The following is a 20,319-nucleotide window of genomic DNA, read 5'->3' as shown; positions in this document are numbered from 1 at the left end:
AAAAAAAATAAAAATTTTACAAGAACGAAAAAGAAAATGATAAATTGCAAGGATAAAAAGGTATTTAAACCTTTAATTAAATCTTTCAACGCATATATCTTGATTATGGAAGATAGTTTACATCCTTACATGGTGTCAGGCTTCCTTCTGTGGTGACTCGTGATCCACAGTTGTATCCCTTGAATCTCCCCAACATAATCATTGGTCTGAAGCTTACTCATACTTACACACTCCTCCCCAAGAATGTATTATGTGGAATTCAAACACTTGTTGCCAAGTGAATTGCACATATTGGATAAATAACAGTAAAATTATAATCCTTGAAATCATAAATATAAGAAGTAAAATGACCAATGTGTAGTAACCAGAAAACCAGGTTAATCAGGCCAACCAAATTAAGATATTTTATAAACAATAAGTCCAAAAAAATAATGAAGCTCAAGGCCTTATTTTTCCAAGTTTGAGAGGGGAGGGGGACTATGACGATATCAATATTCATGCAATCAATGGCCATTTCTTACACAAACACCAATGAATATTCAACCATTTCAAATATAATTTAATCCATTTACAAAACACCTCTCACCAGCAAAGAATTTATCGGATGTTATTTTCCAGCTTCCAATCTTCAATCAAGCAAAAGTTTCAAAGGAACAAACTCATGTAACAGTTGGAAATACACCATTTTCTTACAATAATGTATAAATAATGAGGAGCACCACACCTCTCAAACTATGTCTCAGGATGAAGTTTTTGTGAGGCCATGAGGCTTTTTGTAAGCCATATTGCTGTTTCTCTGGATGATACAGATACAGCATCTTCTCCAAATGGTCTTAGCACAGCAGCAAGCTCTTCAAGCTGTCCTTGCTGAAGTAACTGTGCACATAACTCGAGCAGAGATTCCAGAGCATCAGCTCTTTGATGGCAAGTATTATCACCACCTCTTGATATGTGTGTCCTTGATGGAACGCCATTTGGTGTCTTATCAGCCATGACAGCATTGTCAACTTCTTTATGCATTGAACAACTGATTGTGTGTGTATCTGCTTGTCCTTCATCCTTACCCGGACGCGTTTCATTACTCTCACAAGCCAAGCCGTCCATGCGTGAGCCTTCTGTAAATGCTTCAGGGTTTTTATTTTCCTTCAACCTGTTTCCAGTGTCAGTGTCATGCTCAACCTTAACAGCATGTGCAATTGGTGATGACCTTTCCTCATCAATGGACCCATCTTTATCGTTGCTGTTGCTGTCTTCACTAGACAATGAGTTATTGGAGTCCTCAGGTTTATCATCTTTCTCTTGTGTTACAGCTCTATCAAAGCCTTCTTTGGAAAGTTTATCTTCAACTTCTGTAGTCTCTGCATTTATGTCAATTGCATCAGACTTCTGAAAGTATTCAGCAGAAAGTCTTTTTTCTTCACCTACAGAATCTAGCATACTGTTAGATGTGATCTCATAACCAGATCCATCTTCATCATTACCATTGCTGTTTTTACAGGAAATTATTGATTTACTAGAGCTCTCAAGTTTGGCGTCTTCCCTCTGTGCTTCAGCTTTATCAAATCCGTCATTAGAAAATTTGTCTTCAACTTTTGAAGCCGCTGCATCTATTTCAACATCTAACATTTGAACATGTTCAGCTATAAACCCTTGCTCTTCATGCACAGAATCGAGTGTACTCTTTAATGTGGTCTCATCAACGGACCCATCCTTATCATTCCCGTCACTGTTTTCACTGGACACTATTGATTCTCTGGAGTCATCAGGTTTGGCATTTTCCCTCTCTGTTTCAGTTTGGTCAAAACCTTCATTGGAAAAATTATCTTGGACTTTTGAAGCCACTGCATTTGTGTCAATCACATCTGACTTCAGAAAATGTTCAGCAGTAAATCCTTGTTCTTCATGCAAAGAATCAAGCGTACTCTTTGATGTCTTCTCATCAATGGACCCATCGTTATCATTACCATCACTGTTTTCACTAGACACTACTGATTTTCGGGAGTCATCTGGTTTGGCATTTTCCCTCTCTGTTTCAGTTTGGTCAAAACCTTCATTGGAAAAATTATCCTCAACTTTAGTAGCCACTGCATTTGTGTCAATCACATCTGACTTCGGAAAATGTTCAGCTGTAAATCCTTGTTCTTCATGCACAGAATCTAGCATACTCTTAGAAGTGATCTCATTAATGGACCCATCATTATCATTACCACCGCTGTTTTCACTGGACACTATTGACTTTCTGGAGTCCTCAGGTTTGGCATTTTCCCTCTCTGCTTCTGTTCTATCTTCATTGAAAAAATTATCTTCAACTTTTGTAGACACTGCACTTGTGTCAATGACATCTGAGTTCTGAAAATGTTCAGCTGTAAATCCTTGTTTTTCATGCACAGAATCTAGAGTACCCTTTGAAGTGGTCTCATCAATGAACTCATCTTTATCATTACCGTTGCTGTCTTCACTGGACATTATTGATTTACTGGAGTCCTCAGGTTTGGCACCTTCACTAAGTGCTTCATCTGTATTGAAATCTTCATTGGATAAAGTATCTTCAACTTTATTAATCACCATATTTATGTCAATTGCGTATGACTTATGACCATCAAGTCCTTGATCTTCATGCACAGAATCCATTGTACTCTTTGAAGTGATCTCACAGTCAGCCGAGTCCCTTGTAAGTCTATTTTTAAAGTCTCCTTCCTTGTACACACTATAAACAGTTGATTCAGATGTTGTTGATCCATCTTTTGAGCCACTAATACTAGTAGAAAACTCTGCAGTATAGCTGGTCGAATCAACCATTTTAGTCTCAAGGTTGTCTTCTGTAATGGTTGACACTGCTAGCTTGCCATCATTATGCCAGTTTCGTATCTGTACATCTCCATTTCCCTCTAATGGATAAAGTCGATCCAAACGATTTACTAATCCTGCCAATGCTGCCTCCTTGTCCCAATGGTCTTTGCTACCGCTAGATTTGTTTTTTGTTTTATCCTTTGAGTTACTATTTATAAGATGTACTGGTAGAAAAATAGATGATGCATTACGACAGCGTAGAACATAAGGTTGTAAATGAGGATTCTTTAATAATTCAGATGCCTGCCAACAAAGTGCAGTGTAAGAATGAACAGCTCCACATAAATGAGTTACACAGGAAAAGCTCAGCTGAACTCACCGTCGGTCTATGTTCTGGGTTTTTCCTCAGCATGCTCTTGATAAGTTGTTTCCTGTTAAACATAAATGACACAAGTCTTCTTGCTTCAGTTTTATCATTTCAATGACATGTTTAAAGGAAATGAAGGGATTGACTGGTAGATTTTTGTTGGATTTAAATAGATATATTAATTTTTAAAAGCTCAGGTGGGAAAAATCATGATAGTAGTGTGACTGCTAATAGATTTTAGGAAGTCGAATTATGTGGTTTTGGTGATGAAGGAGGAAACGAGTACAAGGATTCTAAAATTACAAGCTATTAGCATGAAAAGGTGTATTATGGATTTATGATGTCTAATTATCTGATATAAAATACTAATCCAATGATGCTATCTAGTGCATATTTGGTTTAAATTATATTGGAGAAATAATTGAATACTTTTCCCAGCTTTCTGTTCTGGTTAGTAAAGTGCTGATGCAGCACTGCTAGAACAAGCCCAAGCACACAGCACAAGCTAATAAAATAAAATTGCTGACAATGACTAAATAAGGAAACATAATAAAATTATGAAACAACTCTCAAGATTGCTTCCTTAGTATGATGTCTATTTGATTACATAATACCATTCTAAATACTTCTATAATATTTAGAGATATTCTAAAATATTTTAAGACACATTAAATATATTGAGATATTTTGTATAAATTCAAACACTTCCCTTGAAGCTAATGCTTACAAAATTTTTAACATTGTCACAATTAAAAAACTAAAAACAATAGGAAGCAAACACAAAATTTTCTAATTTGCTCCATGATAAATATTTCTCATTTGTTATTAATACAGCCTAAAACAAAATTTGCTAATTTATTAGGAAGCAAACACAAAATTTTCTAATTTATTAAGGACTAAAACAAAATATCAAGGATAAAAAATAAAAGTGTTATTTTCTTAGGGACTGAATGCAAAGCAAAATTTTATTAGGGAGCAAACACAAAAATTGGGTATTTATTAAGAATCAAAAACATATTTAAGCCTTTACTGAATGGAAATGGTATGTCATTTAGTAAAAATGTGTTACATAGGTTCTTCTTGTCATCCAGATACAGTCTCTTAATAGAATTAGTGGAGACTTTCCTAGTACAATTAATCAACTTCAACTGTTAGACACTAATACCTATGAGTACTAAACGCATTTGATCAAGTGATTCATGAACTTACTATTTCCTAAGTGCATTAACTATATGGTTATTTCCAATAGATACTATAAACAAGTATCAGGTTAAGTATTGGGATAGTATTAGTATAAACCCAAGCAGACGGATACAATAAGAATAATAACCCTCGTTAAATGAGAAAACATAATAAAATTAGAAAAGAAAACAACTCCTATGATTGCTTTCTCAATTAGATTCCTAACTGAGTACATAAGATCTTCTTAAGACATTCTAAAACATTCTAAGATACACGAGATATATTCCGAATATTTTGTAGATATTCTCACACGAAGAAGTTACTTACAGTGTGGAAGAGTAAACAATTGGCAGTGGAGAAATGGAGGATCTATTTATTTTATTGATAAGTCCAGCCCTGTCCTGTCAGATTCATTCATGATTCACCAAATTATTTCACTTAACATATATTGGAGACACTTCATTGTCAGTAATAACATCAAACTCTTATAGATGGTTTTGTTCTTACTGGAGCACGAAATGCCGGTTGATGTGCAACAATTTCAAACATGCAGCAACCTTTACATACAAACAGACATCATTCTTACACAAGGTCAGATATCATGGTATATGACTTTGTCAACTAGAATCAGGCATCCGTAATTCTTACCAAGTGACCACATATCAGATTTATAACCATAAGGCATACCAGCAAAGGCCTCAGGACACATGTAGTTTAGAGTTCCAACAGCCTATGAAAGATATATGACAGACACAAACAATAAACAAACTTCAATATGTAGATTTAGTTAAGTAGCATTATCATTAGTAACACATGGTTTAAGGAATGAAGGCAAAAGTTATTCATTTTTAGTTAAAAAGCATCAACTACATGGCATGACAATCCACTACCAGGAGATCAACTGCAAAAAAGTTTCTTGAAGATGGCAGTAGATAATGCTAAAATATTACTAAATACATTACCGGGGAAGTAAGGTCTTCAGTATTAAGAAGCTTTGCAAGTCCAAATTCACCTGTAGTATTCATGTTATGCATATTTTTCTTTAGACAACATGGTACATGGAAACCCAAAGTGATGAGCATTCAAAGGATAATGACTTCATACCTAGCCGAATGTTATTTTCTTTGGTAAGGAATATGTTGGAACACTGAAATTAAATGAAGTTGCATTAATATAAACACCATGTAAGGATTTCTTTGACAGGATATAAGAATAAGGGGTACCTTGATATCTCTATGGAGTACCCGATTGGAGTGAAGGTAGTCCACAGCCAGTAATAACTGAGTCAACCATTTGCAAACTTTCTATTGGAGAAAATGGCAATGCAGAGTGGGTAAGGAATAAGGAAAAGGAATCCAGAGAGAACGAAGACAAATGGAAGATGAGAGGTTAAGTACAAAGTTTCCTTCCCCATTTTTTTTGGGCCAAGGGTTACATCATAATTCCTAATTTGCAAAGACTCCCAAATAAGGGGGAGGTTTACCTAAAACCTTTCCCTCCCCTCCCTTTCCTTCCATTGTCCCCCAGCCAAACAAACACACCAAGGAATGGAACACAAAGCCTTATTAGTTACCTCCTCCGAAAAATAAGATCCCCGAGCTTTCTTTATATTCGCAGCCCTGCTCCAGAAGAACGTAGTATTCCATGATTTAGACTTTAGGTAACAGGTTATAATGCTCCCAAGTGTCATATAAATGTACATGAAATGTATATGCTATGCTTTATAATGCATGAGACCCACAGAATCCCAAAGCCTTTATTCCAAGGTATTCCATTTCTTAGAATGTGATTAAAATTACCGACTTACGAAAAAGTATAAAATTCAGTGTAGCTTCCATACAAAATAGAAGTTTGTAAGTTATCCACATTTCAAGTTTAGCAGGCTTTCACCCAAAGGGCGGGTTAAGACAAGAGTTGTGAAAATCATTCTCGGAATCTTACCTAATGTTTAAGATTTTAGGCAAATAGGTTACATGCAGATAGCTAATAAAACATTTTACTTCTTAGACATAATTATATGGCAATGGCATTCTCTCTAATCAGAAATAATGAATAACTCAGATACTTAATTTATGCTAGAAACAACGGTGTTACTAACAGATATTACCAAACTTACATGTCACCTCCTTCACAATAGCCAGTTATAATGCATATGTAGTCATCCTACAGAACATGAAAATAACATAAATATTAAGGATTCATGAACATTTAAATAAGCCTATACATTCTATAGAACTTCAAACTTAAATTTTTATCTATATATAAAAGTATAAATGAAAATTCAATAAGAAAAAGAAAGACTGAATTTTACAGTCTTTACCTTCTCCACCCAAGCATCTTTGTACTCCACAATATATGGGTAATGTAGTTTTGCTATTAGGTCCATCTGAAACGCACAGAGAGAAAGAGAGACAATATCACCATTTTTGTCAGAACTAAGAACGTAAGAAAACAGTCATTCAAAACCATGAAGGAGAACCTCGGCAGTGAAGTCAGTGAAACCACTATTAATATATTACATTTATAGAAAAAATAGCTTCACAATTCAGATGGAATTAAGCTCAAATAAAATGCCACATCACATGGTGCTCATAGCATTTTGTAAGCATACTAAATTCATAAAACCAAATGTCTTCTACTTTGTAGTAGAAGACTAATCAGTACCTCAAAAGACAATGATGGGAAGCAGAGGACCTACAAGATTTCATTAAGCGAAATTAAATTCAATTTGAGTTTACTGGTATGTTTTTAAGTCTTTGTCTGTGGCTTTGCAGAAGGAATATTAATTCTGGTATCAACTCATATTCAGATGACTGGTTTATCTGTAGCAGGAATGAAGCATAACAAGCTGTGGCATGTTCATAGATCATTATGGAAGATACAGAAAGATATTGAGAAAAGCAAGTAACTAGTTAGGTTGTGCTTATTCAAGCCACGCATGACTCAAAAGATAGAAGGAAATAGATCAATCATTACTATTTATTCTTTGATGATGAGACAGATTAAAAACCACTTCAAAAAAGAAACAATAAAAGTAAAAGGCAGAACCAACCAAAACAGTAGTGTTCATAATTTGAATTGTCCTATCAGTAAGGATAGAAAGTAAGAAAACAAGAGAAAATAATACCAATAACTAAATAATTGCCTGGTTGCACTGAATATATGCAATAAGAGAAAGGGTTGGTTACACCAACCTCTTGTTGTGCTGTCACTTTGGATTTGTCTGCGTGCTTGGCCAAGCAAATTTTCTTCAGCACATACCTACCAGTAAGATGGAATTTTCATCATCAAGCGGAATAAAGAACTGAAGCTGGAAAGCAAAACTGGTATTGAATTAGCACAGATTTTAGTCCTAAACAATAGATTTTTTTTTCTGGGGTTGTCCATTTCTAAACTGATAAAGGATTCTTCAATGGTCCATGCTAAAAGCTAACTTCTATTGAATTTGCAGGGGTTCAATTTCCACAATTGACAGCCAAAATCTCAAAAAGATTGAAAATTTCTTTCTGGGGTTGTTCAATTTTGACCAAAGAAAAGATCTTGAAGAGTTCATGCTGCATGATTCCAGCAATTACATTTACACAGAACACACACACACACACAAAGGAAACAGTGCCCAACCTCTTGTTTTCAATCTTGTGTAGAACAAGAAAAGTTGCACCAAGTGCTCCTCTTCCAATTTGCTGAACCACTTCATAGTCTTCCATCTTGCCACTACTCTCCATGAGAAAAACCTCCAGAAGAAGCTACAAGACAAAAAAAAACAGTGAAGCACTGAAGCAGCAGATCCTGATTTGCCGAGAACCCAATTCAGGAAACGTTTGATTCTTTATTTTAAGGCAAAGTCTTGCTGTTGTGAGCGTGAATTTCAGCTACCAACCCTTTTTTGCTTCCTCCAAATGCTGTAAATGAACACGAAACCTATAGCTTCAATAGCATTAATTATTATTAAACTCACTTGGGTGATTATTGAATGAACTTCAGCAACCATGAAGGGGTTTCAACTTTCCACTACTATGATAATGACACTAAACTTAGCTTCTCAGGAGAGTGAAGAGAAAGCGACAGTGGAATATACCAAAAAAATTGAGAGTTTGATGACTTACCGTAAGAAAGTTGAGACAGAGAGGAGAGAGATGGAAGCACAGCAAAGTCAAGGAAAGAAATGCAGAACAGACATGTAGTCACTTTAATATTACTTTAATATTGATAAGCGTGTAATAGCTACTTAATTTAGTATAGTTGCGGCTACCATAATTTATGGTCTTAATAAGGTATACTATTTATGTTAATTTGGTTTTCGAAATTTCTTATCCATATAAATGAGTGTTTAATGGTTATCTATTTTACTGTTAGGTAGGGTAAAATAATTTTATATAATTATTTAATTATAATATAAGATTTTTAAAATATTTACTTTAAAATTTAATAAATTAATTATACATAATAAATTATTATTAAATGATAATGAAAAAAAATATATCCCGTCAATATGTATAACTTTTTGTCTATAAATTAATTTTAAAACTGTTCATGTTATGATTAATCATTTTAGTAAGACTGTTTTTTTTATTTGTTTGAAAAAATAAAAGAATAAATAATTAATTTAGTCTGTAAATTTGTATATCAATGTTATTATAGTCTCTGGAATTAAGAAATTTATTAATAAATCTAAACAAAAATAAGAGAATTAAATTCGACGAGTGACGATAACAAAAAGAGTAAAATAATAACAAGACTAAAAAAGTGTGATAAGTGTGTCATTATAATAAACAGTTTATTAGAACACATTCAAAATGCCATACATTAAAAATAATTCTTAATATAATATTTTTAAAATATATGCGTAAGTGAGTCTATTATAATATTTCTTAATATAATGAAAAATTATTCTTATCCAATAAAAAAATCTTCGAAAATGATTTTATGATATCAATACTTATCAATGATGTAACATATATTTAAATATCACATAATATTTCATAATCATCACTAACAATATATAACTAAATGAGTAAATGTTACATGAACTTGTGTTATATTATACAAATTTAATGAAAAATTAGCTATAAATTTGAAGATAGGGGATTAAATTATAAATATTTGATAAAATTAATTATTGACGTAACAAAAAAGGATAAAATGATAAAAAAAATAAAAAAAAATTATGATTTATTTAAAAATATTAATCATAAAATTTAATAAATATATTAAAAATAAAAAGATAAGAAAATATAAAAAAATAGAAGCTAAAAGCTAGTGTTAAAAAAAACGTTATTTCAAACAGCATATTAAAAAGATAAGAAAATAATAAAATCAGAAAATATAATAAGAAAATAATTATCAAATTAATAGAAAAGTATAAAATGATAAAAAAATAATAATAAAATTATGATTTATTTAAAAAGTTTAATCAAAAAATTTAATAAATATATTAAAAATAAAAAGATGAGAAAATATATAAAAAAAATAGAAGCTAAAAGCTAGTGTTAAAAAAAACATTACTTCAAACAACATATTAAAAAACATTAGAAGCTATTAAAAAAATATTTATCGAACAGTTAAACAAACTTTTCAACTAGTAAGAAAAACTAGAAATTAATCGAAATGTCTTACCGAATCTTAAATAATGATGATAACAAACATTTTTAAAAATTTATAAAAAGACCAAAATAGAAAAGAAACACAACCTAAATTTGGCCATATTTATAAGAAAAGCATATTTAAACCTGAAAAGTGTTAAAATTCTAATAGATTATATATTTTTCTAAAGACTTAGACTACAAGAAAAATCGTGATTACCAATGGAATTTTTCGATGGATAATATTCTGTCGAAAATTATGACGTTACCGACAGAATTTATCGACAGATAAATATTCCATCGAAAAACATTTATTGTCGTTGGATTTTGACCCATGGATTTGGTTCTGTCGGAAATATGGATCCATCGGAAATTTAAAATAACTCAAAATAAAACAAAGCAACCCTACTCACTCTTCAGCACACCCAGTTTGTCGTCGCAGTGGCCCTATCACCAACTTGTCATCGCAACCTTTCTCCGTCAGTAACTCACCATCAGGGTCGTGCTACCGTCGTGGCGTAAGCCGCTGCAAAGTTGTTGTCATGGGCGCCATCACCAGTTCGTCCCCTTTTTTGTTCAATTTTTAAATTTGTTTGTTCTCTTTTTTCTCTCAAATACTGAGTTCTATTATGCCAACAGATATACAAAATACAATCACTGTCTCAAATTTTCTCCATTCTTTTTGTTTTGCTAGCTCACGACATCAGATCAACATCGACAGGCTCCCACGACTGGTACGATATTTCATTCCCTCTCTCTTTCTATTATCTACAGAAAGGTAATTTTATTAATTTGTTAGTCTATTCATCATTTGCGGCATCTTATTTTGAAATTTTGTCAACAATTGTATGTAAGATTGATTAATTGATTAGCTAGTAACTAACAATTCATCTTAACCATGTTTTGTGTTCCCAATTTTCTTTGAATCATGTTATTTTGGGAATAGAGTTAATTAGTGAAGTGAAAGCACTATGTCTGATACTCATCTTTGACTTTCTCGCTTGAATCGTTTTAATTTTTACCAATGGAAGAGTAATTTGTTTCAAAAGGTGAAATTGAAACCTATTAACAATGTTGTTGCACTCTGCATCATCTATGTAATGTCGAGGTAAATATATAGGTTATTTCATGTATTGATGAAATTGAACTTTCATTATTTCTTCATTTGAATTCAATGAATAATTTAATGTTTATATAAAAGGAAGTGTACTTTGAGATTATAAGAAGATGTCACTTGATAATGACAACTAATGTATGTCTAGTTGTCTATATAAGTTTGAAGATGGAATGAAACCACATAAACAAATGATTTTGGACTGATGATGATTTGCCTCTTTATGACATATATTTGATAGTAGAGAGAGCTCAAGCTTGAGATTAAAAAAGAATGTGCTATTAAATTTATATTGACAATTTTTTTGTATTAAAATTATATGTTGCTTTTTTTAATATTGTGTTGCTTTACTTACTGAAAATAAAAATACATTCTCTAATCAAAAGAGTATTTTCAAGATATTCTTCAAATAAGTATTCTCCTGTTTTCACCAATTATCTTGGAAGTTTTTCCATGGTCACATATGGATTTGATTTTGCTATCGTATTGGCTATTGTTTTGTTTTTATTGCAAACAGTGTTGGGAGTTAACTTTCTAAAAACATGAATGTTTCTGATAAATACCAACTGTAGCGGACAACCTCTTAATTTTAAGTAATAGTCCTACATCACACATAACTAATGATTGGGGGAAAAAAGATATATAAAATATATAAGTTCATTAGAGTTAAAAAGTATGCGACATGAAAGAATAGAAAGTTTGCTTATATTACTATTATGTCAACAATTATTCCATCCATGTAATTTTGTTTATTTTCGCCTTTTGCCCTTTTTGTCTATATAAAAAAAAAACTATGGTGTGTCTTAATGTAGGCAAAGTATTTTGTTTTACAATAATGAAAAAGTATATTTAAAAGAAACTATAAAGTAATCTAAATCAAAGTATTAGATCCAAGGGTTTGGATTAATTGATCATTATCAAACTCTTTAAACTCTTGTATCATGTGAACAAATGCAAACATAGCAATAATGAGAGAATAAAGAGAAAAAATAGACAACGTGAATGAAGAATGAGATTCTCAAAATACAAAAGATGATTCAATTATGGAACAATTAGGGACCCAAGTTTACTTGGATTCAACAATGAGATGTCCATATTCAATTTATCCTAGCACCTTCAAAACCCTTGTTTAATTTAAAATTTAGGAATTGTGTTACCTAGTACTATTATCTCTTAAATACCAGGACTTCTTTTGATGTAATGTGTCGTCCTTTTTTATGTATAGGTGTAACTTGCTTTCAATATCCCTTTCTACTTTAGCTTTCATAGACATTTATTGATAATGTTTCATAGACATTTATTTTGATGTTGCATCAAGTGTTGGTGAATCACAACTCACTCCTTTAGTCCTTGCTGAAGAACGAAGACTTAAGAGTCGATGTTGGGTTGCAACTGCAGGACCAAAGCGTAAGGGATGTCTTTATGGTACTAGAGACCTTGCTCATACTTATAAATGTGGAAATGACAACTTCATGCAGCATACGTAAAGATCTTCCAATCACGCTCAAAATGCAACATAGATTAATAGGGGGAGGAGCTGCGTCAATCAAAGGAGGAGATGTGTGTATTTTAGTCAATTGTCCTTCAATTCCTACCTCCTAAAGCACAAAATATTATTCATCAACATCAACAACCTCCCCAACAACATTAGGAGCAGCAGCAACAACAAGACAATGACTAGGCAGATGACAAACAACAACATGATGACCAGCAGAGGTACTCTCCCAATAACTATTTTGATTATTGACTTAGCAACAAAAAATTACTATTGACAATCACTATTGAGATATTAAATTGTGTTTTTCTTTTACATTTATTTTCAATTTAACTTAATGATCTATTTTACTCTTCTTTTTTTTGGATTTGTGAATTTGAGTATTTCGTTAATTACATATATGTGTTAATTCAAATTTTGAAGTTAAATAATATAAATACAAAAAATAATTTCTAAATCATCGATGATAAATAATAAAAATGAAAACAAATGGAATAAATACCTCTTTATAAAATAGCATTTCCGACGGATTTTTCGACGGAAATTTTTTACGAATGCAGATACATCTAATGGAAATTTCCGACAGACATTATCCTTCGGAAATTTTTTATGGAACGTTTCCGACTGATATTACCGTCAAAAATTTCCGATGAATTTTGGTCCGTTGGAAATTTTGAATTACCAACGGATTTTTGAGATTTTCAACTGATTTCTGTCATTAGAAATACTCTTTTTTTGTAGTATTAAATATATTCTTAGTCCCTAAAAAATTAGTGAATTTTTATTTTAGTTCTTATAGAAAAGTTGGATTTCATCTCTCAAAAGGTTAAAATTTTATTTTAGGTCCCCATTAGTATCTAACACTTGTTGGCCACTTATGTGTTAGAATCAAGGACATAGATGATATGTAGTCGCTTAAAAAACTCATAGTTTTGATAGTAGCAAAGATATTAAACTTTTGATGATCTAATGATGAGGTTTACTAAGTAGGCTAAAATATGTTTTGAATTCCTAATAAAAAATTATGTTGAGTTTCTAATAAAACAAAAATTATGTTTTTAATCATTGATACTAGTCAATATCAAGGATTAAAAACATAATTTTTCAAAAGAGACTAATACAAAAGGAACAAAACTTATTAGGGACCAAAAATAAAATTCACTAATTTATTAGGAACTAAAACCAAATATCAAGGGTCAAAAATAAGTATTTTTTATTATAAACTCAATAAAAAAAAAAATATTAGAGACCCAAATCAAAATTTACTAATTTATCTGAGAACTAAAACATATTTTAGTTTATTAAGTATTATAGGTTTTCATTGTGTCCAATGAAGGAATAGGTATTGATTCCTTATCTTAGTCAAAAAATCTATTTTAACTGAATTGCGTCAAAAGTGCTACTTTTGATTTATAATTGCACTAAGTTTTCTTTCATTCAAAAATGTGTACACGTGAGATGTGCTTTGATCAATGATGATTCACTTAAAAAGCTTTATCTGCCTTATGTTTCCTCTACCTTTTTGAAATTGCATTTTATTTGAATTTCAAGTATTTATTATAAGGGAGGTTAAGCACAACCTTGAAAAAATATGCTCTGTTGTAAGTTATTTTTGTACAAGTAGTGAATACAAGGTAAGCGCTACTCAAAAAGGGTTATACTTTCGTGTTTCTCTCTCTTCACCAAAAGCAAACACATCAAAAGAAGCATGTGTTGTGTTTCTAAACGGAAAAAATATCAACGGGCTCTCACTGTCACAATGGTCATGTATCCAAGTGAAGCCTATATATTCCAATATTGAAACTTTGAGGAGTAACGATTGAATGAAGTATTCAATAGAACAATAGGTTTCTCCGAAGAAGCTTTCAAGGTGCAGTGAAAAAAAAAATTCAAGTTATTAAACAATACCTTTAGTGACACAAGGATCAAACCTTTGTGTAACAAAGTTATTTGTTTTGTGTTGCAATTGCTTATCCTTGCTGAACCCGATTGCCTGTTGTACAAGCAAACCAGAAACGTGACAAATTTGGATGAATTCGAGTCTTGAATGATGAAGACAAGAGAGAAAGAAAGTGAGGAAGAGAATGAAACAAGGAGAACTAATCGTGAAACTGAAAAATGGTAACTAACTTTCATTGAACAAATAGGTTCCATTTATACAACCATCACAGGGACCACTCTGCAATTATTCTACAAAACTTAACTTTGCAGATTGGTCCTTCTAACTGAAAATAACAGAAAAACAAACTAACAACTCAGATACAACTCATCAAGGACTGAATTGACTTTGAACTAACTCCAACACTCTCCCTCAATTCAGATCCTTCAAGCTATTAATCAGTCTACTACAAATCTGCTTGAATCTTGAGACTTGGACTAGCTTTGTCATCAAATCTGCTAGTTGTTCTTCTGCTTGATAGTATTCCACATCTACATTCCTTTTTGAAACTTGGTCTCTAATATAGTGAAACCTAGGTTCAATATGTTTGCTTCTGCCATGCAAAGTAGGATGCTTGGCCAAGTTGATTATAGATTTGTTGTCAATCAACAAACAAACATGTTTCCTCTCCCTAAGCTTCAATTCCTTGAGCAAGTTCATCATCCACACTGCTTGACATGCACCAAGTGATGCTGGCACATACTCAGCTTCACAAGTAGACAAGGACACCACATCCTGGTTCCTTGAACTCCAAGCCCCTGGTGCATCACAGTACATGAACATATACCCTCCAGTACTCTTCTTCTATTTTGGATCTCTTTTCCAATCAAAATCTATGTAACCAAACAAATCTGATTCACCTGATCCAACTTCAAAAGGGAACAATACACCATTGTCAATTGTCCCTTTAACAAACCTAAGTACTCTTTAGGCTGCTTGCATGCGTGAAACTCTAGGTTTTTGAATAAACCTGCTAATCAAACTTACTACAAAGCAGATATTAGGTATACTGTTGCATAAGTACCTCAAGGATCCAACTAATTGTCTGAACTTAGTTGCACCAACAAGTTCTTCTTCAAGGTCCTTCTTGAGCTTAAGTCCTGGTTCAGCTGGTGTGGAAGAAGGATTGCAGTTTAGCATGCCATATCCTTTTAAAACATCATGTGCATATCTATTTTGATGCATGGAAACTCCATTTTGGACTTGATTAAATTCTAATCCAAGGAAATGTGGTAGTTTTCCTAAATCAATCATCTCAAATTCAGCCATCATGAACTGCTTGAAGACCTGAATCTCTTTTTCACTACTACCAGTCACAAGTAGATCATCAACATATAGACAAACCAACAACGGATTGGTTGCAGAATTAGCCCTTACATACACACCATGTCCAGTCTTGCATTTGCTAAACCTTTGTTTGGCTAAGACTCCATCAATTCTCATGTTCCAGACTCTTGGTGATTGTTTTAAGCCATAAAAGGCTTTTATGAGCCTGTAGACCTTATCTTCATGCTTCTCTATTTCAAAACCTGGTGGTTGTAGTATGTACACCTCTTATTCTAGGTATCCATTTAAGAAGGCTGACTTAACATCCATCTGGTACATGGACCAACCTTTGCTACTAGCATCAGCTACTACCATCCTCACTGTCTCTAATCTTGCAACAAGAGCAAAGACTTCATTGTAGTCAATTCCCTCTTTCTGAAGAAAACCTCTTGCCACCAGCCTGGCCTTGTACTTAGCTACCTCCCCATTTGCCTTGTGTTTGATCTTGTATACCCACTTAACACATATGGCCTTCTTTCCTTTTGGAAGTTTGACTGACTCCCAAGTCCCATTCCTTTTAATTGACTGCAACTCTTCCTTCATTGCTTCTACCCATTTTCCTTCCTTGATGGCTTGAGCAAAGGAAAGGGGCGGGCTCAGCATCAACAAACAGTGTAATATGCACTACTTCACTGGGCCGTAGTTCACCCTCATCAGTGACAATGTCATCAGTGTGTACTTCAAAGCCCTGAAGACTTGATGAAGGAACCCTGGTTCTTTTAGGACTATTATCTGTTGTCACCTCTAGGTTCTGGTCAGTGTGAACTAGTGTCTCATGATCTACAGTTTCATAATCACTTGTTGATTCAGAAGCAGGCTCATCAATCTTGAGTTCTTGCTGCCTTGTGCCAGTATCTTCAATGGTGCTTTCCCAATTTAGGCTTCTACTTTCATCAAAAATCACATCACTACTGATCACTGCTTTATTTGAACTGCAATCATAAAGCATGTACCCACCAGTACTATGATAGCCCAGCATAATCATTTGTTCACCCTTTTTGTCTAGTTTTCTTCTTAACTGATCCGGAACAAGCTTGAAACACAAGCATCCAAACACTCTTAGGTGCTTGACATTAGGCTTACTTCCACTCCAAGCTTCTTCAGGTGTCACATTCTCTAGCCTCTTTGTTGAACATCTGTTGAGCATATAGGCTGTTTTTGACACTGCCTCACCCCAAAACTCCTTTGGCTAGTGAAAATTCCTTAGCATACTCCTGGTCATGTTAACTATGGTTCTATTGAGTCTCTCAGATACACCATTGTGTTGTGGTGTATATGGAGGTGTCATCTCATGAATGATACCATCATCCTCACAGAACTTCTTGAATTCATGTGATGTGTATTCACCACCACCATCTGATATGAGTCTCTGAATCCTGTCACCTAACAAAAATTGAATTAGAACAAATCAAATAATACTGTTGAGTCATTTCTAATTCAAATAATATAGGTTTTGTGTAAAATCTTAGTGAATTTTGCACAAAACCTAACAAAGATCTTTCATCCAATAAAAATGTGATACGTGGCGGTCAACATTCGTATTTAATAGTCAACGTTTAATTTTGAGGTTGGAGATTAAAGTAACGGAATTGCAAAAAAAATGCGGGACTCAATTGGTAAATTAAATTATAGGAGGACCAAATTCGAAATTTGAGACAAATAAGAAGATTAAATTTACAATTAAGCCTTATCGTTATAAAAAATCATCACAAATGCTGAATTAAAGATGCAGGCAATGAATTAATGCTTATAGAATATGTTGTAAGCATAATTAAATTAATTGTGGGAGTTTTCTAAAAAATTTCACCCTTTCAGCAAGACAATTAAACTTAATTGTGCCTATTGTATGTTGAAAAAATATAGGTTTTGTGCAAAATTCTCATTGTACTTATTGGGTTAAACCTAACACACTAGGTTTTGAATAACTATAGGTTTTGAGGTCTGTTTCTTTTTCAATCGGTACAATTTTATACTCAAAAAGGTCATTGTTTTGGTACATATTTCTTGTGTTCAAATCCAGCTTTTGCATCCACAGTCAACCGAATTATCGATGCTACAGGTTGGTGGGCGAAGATCTTGTTTCAAGGTTGACATGGTGAAATAATCGAAGTTTGAGAGTTGGAGGAAATGAAAGTTCAACGTATATAGTATCATCGTTAAAATAAAAAGAGTTTAATATTTTTTTCTTAAACTTTTTTAGATTTCTGTTTTTAGTTCATAATTTAAATTTTGACCAATAATAATTTTTTAACTTTTTTTCGATTATTACTTTTAGTCTTTGCTATCAAATACTATATGATATAATATCGATATATTAACTATCAAAAAGTATGATGGATAGACATGTGTTTTTAATCCTTCATCAACTAATCAAACGTCATCAACTAAACAAATGAGAGATAAAAACATAGTTTACTAAAAAAAATACATGTGATTGTTTCCATCAGCTTCTTGATAACCTTACAAATCACTAGATTAGCAATGTCATTGTTATATCATTTAGTTATACTATTAACACCAAAAAAATTTGCTATTGAGGCTAGTTGTTTATCATCAACTAACGATTAATTCAATAGACAACCATCGACTAATGCGGATCAATGGATTCTAGCTTGTCTTAGTGCTAAAGTTGATTGAAGACTGAAATATTCATTTCTAATGACTTACAACTAAAAGAATCATTTTTGGTGGCTAGGGATGGGAATAGGCCAAGCCAGGCCAGGCTTTGAAAAGCCTGAGCCTAGCCTACGATGAATTTTTTAGGCCTGAGCCTGGCCTATAGCCTATCAAAGACTTTTATTTTGGTTCGGCCTAGCCTTTTTAAAAGCTTAGTCTGGCCTGATAGCCTTTGTAAAAGTCTTCTTCACGTTAAATCTTTAATATTCCTTTGCTCTGGAGTAGGAATGTAATAGAAAAGTTAAAGGAAAAAGAAACATTAACATGAATAGGAAAGCCAATAAAAATAATGAGAAATATAAAGGGGCACATGACTTACACCTAAATTGTAATTAAAATCTTACTTGATTATAGGAATAGAAGTTATGGAGCAGTAATGTGTAATCAAAATTTGATAGTTCCAAAAAAAAATTAATTGTACCCAAAAAATAATATAAGTATATATACATATATATAGGCAGGCCTATCAGGCTTGTAAAGCTTTTTAATAAGCCTAAGCCTGGTCTATTTAATTTAATAGACTTTTAAAAAAGTCTGAGCCTAACCTTTTTAATTAAATAGGCCAGTTCAGGTCAGGCTTTATGTAGGCCAGGTCGTAGGCCCCTGTAGGCCGGCCTGGCCTATTCCCACCCCTACTGGTGGCTAACAACTATTTCTGTCAGCTAACAACTAACAGCTAATTTATGTCGGCTGACATTGACGGCAAACGCAGAAGAGTTGAATCAATCCTATTTTGCGGAAGACCAAGTCTAAAGGAGTATTTGAACATGGAAGATAGTTGCAGACAATTTTTCCAAGGTTAGATGCATGCGGATCCATGATTTCTAAAAAATAAGAGAAGTTGTTAATGGAAAATGGCAGTTGTTTGTTTGCAATAGCTCTAGGAAAATAGCTGACGTTCCTTATAAACAATTAATGTTTGCTTAGAAAATTCTATAAATAGGACAAACTCAAATGTCAAAGATGACAATAACACCCCAAAAGAATTACACCAAAATGAGAGGGATCTAAAGGTTGTGTATGTATGAGACTGTATGGTTGAGTATAACTTAAATGAATTAATTGATACTATCTATACCAACAAGATGCATGTGTTTGACTTGGAATAGTTATGAAATGGGTGACTTTCAGGAAAGTTTCCCAAAAAGCATGTGAGTGAGAATAAAGCACGCTGAAAAATCTCGTGTTGGTTTGTGGGAATAATCATTGATCCTGAAAGCAACCGAAGCAGATTGTCAAGGTCTCAAAAAGAGCTACCTACGGAGCATTTTGACCGGTGGAGGATTCTGATCAACAAGGATGTTGAGTGAAATGTCATCGTGTGAAGTATCGTAGTGTGTGAGTCGTCGAGAAATCGACAATCAGAGATGTTACAAGAAGTACAACCTAATCAATCAAATTACTTTTTTCCAATCATTTATCTTTTATTTATCATTTATTGATAGTTTTTCTTTTTTGTTTTCAGTCGTTACAGATTTCCTTTATCCTTTCATCCATTTACATCTTTCTCTACCCTTTTAGGGTGTTTAAAACTTTCCTTGACTACAATTTCACACAGGAGTAGTCTAACAAAGAAACTTTCAATTCATCAACTACTACAAAGCTCTTTGTAGTGGTTTAGGAACCCAATTGAGGAACAAAATCATTTCTTTAAGTTAGTCGCATAAAGGGAATAAGTCATTGGTAGTTAGCCGACATGATGACTAAACACGATGAATAATTGGTCGTCATATATTTTACACCAACAAGGACTAAAAGTAGTACTAGAAAAAAAAGTTGCCGACACTTTAAATGATCAAATTTAGATTAAGAATTAAAAACAAAAAATCAAAAAATTACGAACAAAAA

The 20,319-nt window shown here is 32.9% G+C and overlaps 1 protein-coding gene across 3 annotated transcripts; it reads right to left on the bottom strand.

Moving 5' to 3' along the window:
- Window positions 1-449: 449 nt before the first annotated feature.
- Window positions 450-8,534, bottom strand: LOC114371229 (serine/threonine-protein kinase Nek7-like). Of its 3 annotated transcripts, none has more exons than XM_028328680.1 (14): window positions 8,446-8,534; window positions 7,961-8,241; window positions 7,534-7,600; window positions 6,660-6,725; window positions 6,456-6,502; window positions 5,913-5,958; window positions 5,563-5,643; window positions 5,444-5,486; window positions 5,302-5,351; window positions 4,988-5,069; window positions 4,847-4,896; window positions 4,667-4,740; window positions 3,170-3,221; window positions 450-3,093 (listed from the first exon to the last, which is right to left on the bottom strand). In XM_028328680.1, exons 2-14 carry the CDS (start codon window positions 8,062-8,064, stop codon window positions 733-735), a joined length of 3,123 nt encoding a protein of 1,040 aa, XP_028184481.1. In that variant the 5' UTR covers window positions 8,065-8,241; window positions 8,446-8,534; the 3' UTR covers window positions 450-732. The 3 variants fall into 3 exon arrangements, with proteins under 3 accessions (XP_028184481.1, XP_028184483.1, XP_028184482.1); XM_028328682.1 differs by having other exon boundaries at window positions 7,961-8,085; window positions 8,446-8,531; XM_028328681.1 differs by having other exon boundaries at window positions 7,961-8,260; window positions 8,446-8,510.
- Between the last annotated feature and the right edge of the window lie 11,785 nt (window positions 8,535-20,319).

Source organism: Glycine soja, chromosome 10 (genome assembly GCF_004193775.1).
Source record: "Glycine soja cultivar W05 chromosome 10, ASM419377v2, whole genome shotgun sequence".
NCBI classification, from domain to species: Eukaryota; Viridiplantae; Streptophyta; class Magnoliopsida; order Fabales; family Fabaceae; genus Glycine; species Glycine soja.
Note: the sequence above shows the minus strand (reverse complement) of the source record. Positions and strands in the feature narration are given on the sequence as shown.